The sequence below is a fragment of the Humulus lupulus genome, chromosome 1 (assembly GCF_963169125.1).
Source record: "Humulus lupulus chromosome 1, drHumLupu1.1, whole genome shotgun sequence".
Taxonomy (NCBI): Eukaryota; Viridiplantae; Streptophyta; class Magnoliopsida; order Rosales; family Cannabaceae; genus Humulus; species Humulus lupulus.
The window spans coordinates 8874368-8882565 of record NC_084793.1 but is presented as its reverse complement, the minus strand read 5'-3'; the positions used below and the strand labels follow the sequence as shown (position 1 = coordinate 8882565).

The 8198-nt window shown below is 39.0% G+C and overlaps 2 protein-coding genes across 2 annotated transcripts; one reads left to right on the top strand and one right to left on the bottom strand.

The window, feature by feature from the left end:
• The first annotated feature begins 1477 nt into the window (after nt 1–1477).
• LOC133832416 (uncharacterized) lies at nt 1478–4924 on the top strand. The gene is made up of 4 exons (XM_062262784.1): nt 1478–3919; nt 4001–4179; nt 4266–4282; nt 4368–4924. Exons 1-4 carry the CDS (start codon nt 1478–1480, stop codon nt 4922–4924), a joined length of 3195 nt encoding a protein of 1064 aa, XP_062118768.1.
• Nucleotides 4925–6999: 2075 nt separating this feature from the next.
• Nucleotides 7000–7604, bottom strand: LOC133832359 (ethylene-responsive transcription factor ERF098-like). Its single transcript, XM_062262725.1, has one exon. The coding sequence runs from the start codon at nt 7602–7604 to the stop codon at nt 7056–7058; it is 549 nt and encodes a 182-aa protein (XP_062118709.1). The 3' UTR covers nt 7000–7055.
• Between the last annotated feature and the right edge of the window lie 594 nt (nt 7605–8198).

The window sequence follows — 8198 nt, the reverse complement described above, 5'->3', positions numbered from 1 at the left end:
GTTTAGAATATAGGGAAATGAAGTCAATAGTAGGATTAAAAATATGATTTAATTATAAGGCAAATAGTAGTGGAGAAAGCAAAATAATAGTATGATAAAAATATGGAGACATAATTAAAGGAGAAATTTGCGGTTAAAATACCATAATTTTTACTTTTTTATACTTAATTATCATTTTTTTTTCAGTGAAAGTACCAAAACGTGACTTTTCCTTGCATTTCGTAGGTAATAACCGTTAAGTCTAACTTTTTTTAGCAGTAAAAGTATATAAATTTTGTCTTACTTAGTTGATTTAAAACTAATACTAAGTTTTCCCCTTTGTCCCTACTTCTTCATCCCATAAGATTTGTTGCTTTGTCATTTTTCTTTATTATTTTTCTTTTTTCTACTTATTTTAAATAAAATAAATTATATATTTTTTATTTTTAAATCAACTAAAATGATTTTAATTATTTTTTTATATTTTTAAAATATATTTTAATTATTGTTTTTCATTTTAAAATTACAATAGATATTTTGGTATTTTTAACATAATTAAAATATAGATATTTTGATAGCCACGCCCAAGTTGATTTGGATCAACAACAAATCCATCAACAGGCCCAACAATGGATACAAGAAGCAACTAAGGAAGCCCAAGATCAAATCCATGAATCAGATATTGAAAAGACCCAAAGCATTGACAAAGACCACCCCAAGTCGATTGAAAGGGATGAAACAACTCAAGAAATTCCCAGAGCCGTTAGAACTGAATACAAAGCAGACTAAGAGAACATGAGGCGTGGGATTAGAAAACGTGGGAAGCCAAGCTGGTTGAAGGAGTTTATCCTTGCTGAAAGTCGTTAATCTCTGTTTGTGTGAAACACGGCTCATGAGCCAAGTTCATTAAGCTGTTTGTATTTTCTTTTTTCTGTTATTTCATAAACCATAAAAAATGGGAGACAATCTGCATTTTGGTTTTATGTTGAATGAAATTTCCAATTAGTGGCCTGGGAGTTTGGCACAGACTCGAAGTGTGCATTTACCCATATCAATTGGTGCTTTCATTGCCTCTCCTTTACCATGCGTAATGAAGAAATCGCAGAGCTCTTATAGACATTGGAGCTCAATCTAAGACAGCATGTTGATTTGCAATTAGAGAAATTCACTTCCCTTCAGGATCAGCATCGGGTTTCAATGGAGGAGAAATTGGCTAGTGCTTTCTCTCCTTCTTCCGCCACTGCTTCGGTGGTTCCTCCACCACCGGCCGCCATTGAACACCACCCCCTCGCAATTCCGGTGAGCTTCGAATTACTCGTGATGTGAATGTGATTCTGAAAAACCTTCGTGTGAAAGTTCCGCGATTCGATGGTGTGGATGTTGACACTTGGTCATACAAGATCAACAATTTTTTGCTCTTCATGAAGTGGATCCAGCTTTTCGCCTAGCTGTGGTGGCTTTTCATTTAGATGGTGCTGCTGCTGTGTGGTTTCAATGGATGGAGAAATCGGGAGCTCTTACGAGCTGGGATGTCTTTCTTCAGGAGCTACACAAACGTTTCGGCACATCAGTTTATGACGATCCTTTGGGTAAGATCGCCAAACTGACTCAAATTGGTTCTGTGACTACTTATCGTGCTGAGTTTGAGCGATTAATGATTCGTATTATTGGGGTTGAGGAGACCATGTTCATTAACTTCTTTGTTTGGGGGCTGAACTTGGATATTCGTCGGGAACTGCTGTTGTCCACCCCGACTAATTTAGCAGATGCCATGGCCAAGGCCCAGTTATTTGGGGATCGACACGAGGACTTGAAAGGTCGTCACCGGGCGGAGGGGTCACACCATTCATTTGGTAATTGGAGAAATGATAGCTCGGCCAAGGTTTCTCCGAAGCCTTCCGTGATTACTTCTCATTCATCGGGCTCTCCATCAACACATCGTTCAACTTCGACAACCCCGTCCCTTTCGATCAAGAGATTATCTTTGGCTGAGCTCAAGGAGTGTCGTGATAAGGGGTTGTGCTTCACTTGTGATGAAAATTTCAGCTTCAACCACCAATGCAGGAATCGGGTTCTCATTATGTGTGGCACTGAGGATGACGTCGAAGATGACATTGCGATCGAACCTGCCGTGGAGGATGTTACCCAGGAAGAAGTCAGTCTCCATTCGCTTTCCAATTCCTCTCATCCGCATATTTTTCGCATGCTTGCCACTCACCGTGCTACCAAGTTGGAGGTTCTCATCGATACCGGGAGCAACAGTAATTTTATTCAAGAAGATCTTGCTTCGAAACTGAATTTGCCGATGGTTCCTGTCAAGAAGTTCAAGGTTTACATGGGCAATGGCCAATTCCTCACCTGTTCTTCTCAATGCCAGCAAGTGGAATTAATTTTACAGGGTCATCAGTTTGTTGTGGATTTGTTTGTGCTTCCTATTTGGGGTTTAGATGTCGTTTTGGGTATGCAATGGCTTCGTACCTTGGGTCCTTGTCTGCATAACCATAAGGACCTTACAATTGAATTTCAGTGGAATGGCCAAATAGTTCGCCTCGAGGGCAATACCCCAGTCTCGGCTCAACTCGCCTCTTGTTCTCAACTTCATTCGTTTTTAGGTGCTGAACATGGCTCTTTGCTATTCTGTCTCTTTGTTTTGGCAGATCCGTCACCCGACCACTCGGCTGATTTGTCTTCTCTTGAAGCTCAATTACCGCCGTGTGACAAGACCATTCTCAAGGATTTTTCTCCTGTCTTTGCCACACCATTAGAGCTTCCCCCTTGGCGTACCATTGATCATCGTATACACTTACGCGAGGGCTCTACTTCAGTTAATGTGCGCCCCTATCGCTATCCTTATTTCCAAAAGGATGTCATGGAGAAACTAGTCCGTGAAATGCTTGATTATGGGTTTATTCGTCACAGTAACAATCCCAATTCGTCCCCGGTTCTTTTGGTGAAGAAGAAGGATGGGACTTGGTGTTTTTGTGTCGATTACAGCACTTTGAATGCCATCACCATTCCTGATCGTTTTCCTATTACTACCATTGACGACTTGCTCGATGAATTGGGTGGTGCCACCGTCTTTTCTAAATTGGATCTTCGCTCCGGATACCATCAAATTCGCATGGCCAAGCGTGATATCCATAAGACGACCTTTCGCACCCACGAGGGTCATTACGAATTTGTAGTGATGCCATTCGGCCTCTCTAATGCTCCATCCACCTTTCAAGCGAACATGAATCAAGTCTTCCGACCTTATCTTCGTCGTTTCGTCATCGTTTTCTTTGATGATATCTTAGTGTACAACAAGACTATTTCCGCCCATGTCGAGCATCTCTGTATTTTACAATGTCTAGCTACGCACCATTTTTTTTCCAAGGCAAGCAAGTGTTCCCTCTTCCGTAGTTCCATTGATTTCTTGGGCCATCTAGTCTCTCGGGAAGGGGTGAGGGATGATCCCTCTAAAATCGCTGCCATGGTCAAGTGGCCTCAACCCCACACTCTTAAGCAACTCTGTGGTTTCTTGGGGCTTACCGGTTACTACCGCAGCTTTGTCTCTCACTATACGACTATTGCAGCCCCTCTCATTGAACTTTTGAAACGTGACAACTTCAAATGGACATCACAAGTTGCGACAACTTTTGCCTCCCTTAAGGATGCTATGATTTTTACTCCTGTGTTGAAAGTTCCTAATTTTTCCAAAACTTTAATTGTTGAAACTGATGCTTCTCAAGAGGGTATTGGTGGTGTCTTAATGCAGGATGGGCATCCCTTGGCTTTTTTTTTCAGTAAGAAATTAGGACCACGACTCTGCAATGCATCAGCCTATGTGCGTGAACTCCGTGCCGTGGTGGAAGTTGTCACTAAATGGTGTCAATACCTTTTGGGTTGTTTCTTTATCATTCGCACGGATCACTGCAACCTCCGTGACTTGCTTTCTCAGGTTATTCAGACTCCGGAACAACAGTTTTGTCTTCGTAAACTGCTTGGTTTTAACTTCACAATTGAATACAAAGCATGAAAGACTAATGCTGCAGCTGATACCTTATCTCGTTGCTCTGACTCTGATTCTACTCGACTTTCATTGGCTTTTTCTTCCTGTTCTTTTGATTTTCTGGCTGAATTACAGGTTGAATATAATACTCATGATGATGTTCTCCGCATCCGCCACCAGCTATTGCAGGACCTGACTGCTTTGCCCCTGTATTCTTTTCGTGATGGCCTATTGTTCTATAAGGGCCGTCTATTTCTGAGTCAATGCTCTACACTATAAGCTAAACTTTTGGCAGAATTTCACGCCATGCCGGTGGGGGGTCATGCGGGGGTTGACCACACTTATTTACGGTTGAGTGCAAATTTTTTCTGGTCTGGTATGTGCTGAGATGTCAAAGACTTTGTTTCTGCTTGTACAATTTGTCAATCTGTGAAATATTCCATCCGTGCTCCCTATGGCTTGCTACAGCCATTACCGATTCCTGAACGTGTGTGGGAGGACTTGGCTATGGATTTCATTGTGGGGCTCCCTCTTTCGCAAGGGTATTTGAGCATCCTCGTGGTTGTCGATCGTCTTACCAAATACGCTCATTTTGGTCCTTTACCACGCCATTACACAGCAACAAAGGTGGCTGATTTGTTTTCTCAAATGGTGATTAAATTACAGGGACTTTCTAAATCAATTGTCTCGGATCGTGATCCCATTTTTACTAGTGCTTTTTGGCGGAAACTCTTTGTGCTCATGGGCACCACCCTTAAGACTAGCTCTTCTTACCACCCGCAAACGGACGGTCAAACGACCAACCGTTACTTAGAACAGTATCTTCGGGCATTCACAACGGATAATTCAAAACAATGGAGCTGTTTTCTTTCTTGGGCTGAATACCACTATAATACGAGCTACCATTCTTCTATCGCTATGTCTCCTTTTCAGGCTCACCACCTCTTATTTTGACCTATATTCGAAGCTCTTCTTCTATCCAAGCCGTGGACAATGATTTACTCACTCGAAACGAACTCCTACGCCGCCTAAAAGCACATTTACAGCAAGCTCATAATCGAATGTCTTAGCAAGCGAATAAGAAACGTCAAGATATCTGCTTTTCCATTGGCGACTTGGTCCTAGTTAAGCTACAGTCGTATCGTCAATCCACGGTGGCATCTCGTTTGAACTGCAAGCTCTGTCGTCGATATTTTGGGCCTTTTCCCGTGATCGGCCATGCTGGTCCAGTTGCCTACAAATTGGAATTGCCCTCGACGAGTCACATCCACCCTATTTTTCATGTCTCGCTGCTCAAACCATTTGTGGGACCAAAGCCTCCTCACAGTTACTCGCTGCCAGAATTGAGCCACGCCAATCAACCGTTGCTTCTCCCCACGACCATTCTTGCTAGTCGTGTAATTCACCAACATGGTACCCCCCTCAAGAAGGATCTGGTTCAATGGTCACATTGCACTCCTGAAGACACTACTTGGGAAAATTTCACGACGTTCTATGATCTTTACAACCTTACCAACCTTGAGGACAAGGTTGTTTTTGAGGCGGAGGGTAGTGATAGCCATGCCCAAGTTGATTTGGATCAACAACAAATCCATCAATAGGCCAACAGTGGATACAGGAAGCAAATAAGGAAGCCCAAGACCAAATCCATGAATCAGATATTGAGAAGGCCCAAAGCATTGACAAAGACCACTCCAAGCCGATTGAAAGGGAAGAAACAACTCAAGAAATTCCCAGAGCCATTAGAACTAAATACAGAGCAGATCAAGAGAATATGGGGCGTGGGATGAGAAAACGTGGGGAGCCAAGCTAACTGAAGGAATTTCTCCTTGCTGAAATTCGTTAATCTCTGTTTGTGTGAAACACGGCTATTGAGCCAAGTTCATTAAGCTGTTTGTATTTTCTTTTTTCTGTTATTTCATAAACCATATAAAATGGGAGACAATCTGTATTTTGGTTTTATGTTGAATGAAATTGCCAATTAGTGGCCTGGAAGTTTGGCACAGACTCGAAATGTGCATTTATCCATATCATATTTTGATTTTTTAAAATAATTAAAATATATTTCAATAAAAAAAGGTAGTTTTAATTTTAAAATGAGATATTTGCAGTAAATTCTCTTGTATTTTTGCAAAATCCTTTGTAGTTTTAATTATTCATAATTTTTCAAAAATTTATGAGATACCTGCTATAACTACAATATATACTGTCATATACAAAAATTAAGTTAAGTAAGTACAAAAGTGATGGTCGTGTATAAAAAATTTCTAATATATTATTAGCTACTAGTCAATAATAATATTAATATTTGCATATATATATGTATATATATATATAGATAGTTTATATAAGTTTTAACGATTCCATACTTTATATCTATCGGGTGAAGTTTTTGAGACCCATTCAAGGGTCCAAAAACTCGGCCCAAAATGAATAAAAGCCAATCCTCTTACCAAATTAAACCCATTCATTGCACTCTGCATTCTAGACCACAACCTAGTCCAGGCCCACGTACATACAAAATCTTAATATCAACATTATTTAATTTGTACATTATTTTCTTCTTCATATTTAATAAAAAAAATTCTCAACAAAAAAATCTAAGAGTCAAACCATATCATAATTTTATTTTATTCCAATGCAATATCAATAATGGAAAAATCTCTCGTGTAACCCTTAAAAGAGATGCATCTTTCCATTTTGTTAGGTTGGAAAGTTATAATTCAATATTTTTATATAATCGTGTTCATTGTAGTTATTGATGACCTACAAGTTTTCAAGATATTCTGAATTATTTAAGGTACTGAAATCAGAATTTAAACAATTATTGTGCACATGTATAAAAGAATAAACACGTACAAAAAAACTATTTGAACTTTGATTTCGACCTTCTAAATAATTTAGAATTTCTTAAAAATTTACAAGATGTCCTAAATAATTATAATAAATACCATTATATATATTAAAATTAAAATTATAATTTATCCATATGCCAAAACAAAAAAATATACTGGTGCAAGGTACAGGGGTTGCATCGAAAAATTACCCATGAATAATTATTAGTGATGACCATCATCATTAAAATTCATCCTATTCTAGGTTTTTTGTGACGATATGCATGATCATCATCATCAAGTCTGTCAACGTAGTTATAATAATAATCTTGGGAGTTTATAAGAAGGTCCTCCAACAAAGTGTTGTCAAAGCACTCAATCTCTATGACTTCACCCACATTATAATTGCTCCGCCGCTCAATCCCGGTGGCTTCAGCGGCGGCGCAATGTGTAGTAGTACTAGAAAGGGAAGAAGCTTCGCTGCCCAGAGATTTAATGGAATAAGCATCATCATAAAGGGGATGATGTTGTTGGTTTTGGTTATTGGAATAGTCATGATACTCATTAGGGAAGTTGAGAATGGCTAAGTGGCCCCTAAAACCAAAAGCAGCTCGGTCGTAAGCCCTAGCCGCTGCCTCCGCTGTCTCGAATGTTCCAAGCCACTGGCGAGCCCCATTTCTCGTAGGATCTCGAATCTCCGCCGCGAACTTTCCCCCTGGCCGCCGTCTAATCCCCCTGTATTGCCCTAAGTCTCTTCCCTTTGTTGTCTCCTTTATTACTATCTTTCTTTTTCCCTCCATATATATAGCAACTTTATTCTAATAATGCCAATATATTTGAAGTTTCTTATAACTCAATATTGATCGATCACAATTCATAGATCGATATCGATCACTATATATAAATATGTCTATAGCATAGCATGATTAATTCTATTATTAATTAATAATTCTACGTAATATTAAGTGGTCATATCTGATGGTTGGAATTTATTATATAATTGTAGCTAGGAAGCTTCTTAAAAAACAATCTTGTTGATGTAAATATTACGATAGATCTTCATTATTCTCTACATGTCATACTTTTTTGTTACGTACGTACATGTATTTATATATTTATATAGATATAGTGGTACTATTATATTTACAAATTAAGTAAAATCGATATATGTATTATTTGGTGTGCTGAATTGACCAATTATAATAAGTATAGATGCAATGCACGTATAATCAAAATTGAGTCGAGATATGGATGAAGAAGTGCATGCATGCGTGCATGATGAAATGTGAGAAACGTGAGAAATTAAGTAGTAATAATATTATTATATATATATACACTAGTTGGCCATGGAGACTAGACTAGACTACCTAATAGCTAACTCGACACGTCATTAT

Excerpts from the sequence above, each read along its gene's own strand:
- LOC133832416 (XM_062262784.1), top strand. The coding sequence starts at position 1,478 with ATGGAGAAATCGGGAGCTCTTACGAGCTGGGATGTCTTTCTTCAGGAG. Across the intron at positions 3,920-4,000 it reads TCCGTGACTTGCTTTCTCAG|ACTAATGCTGCAGCTGATAC; the intron begins GTTATTCAGACT and ends AAAGCATGAAAG.
- LOC133832359 (XM_062262725.1), bottom strand. The coding sequence starts at position 7,604 with ATGGAGGGAAAAAGAAAGATAGTAATAAAGGAGACAACAAAGGGAAGA.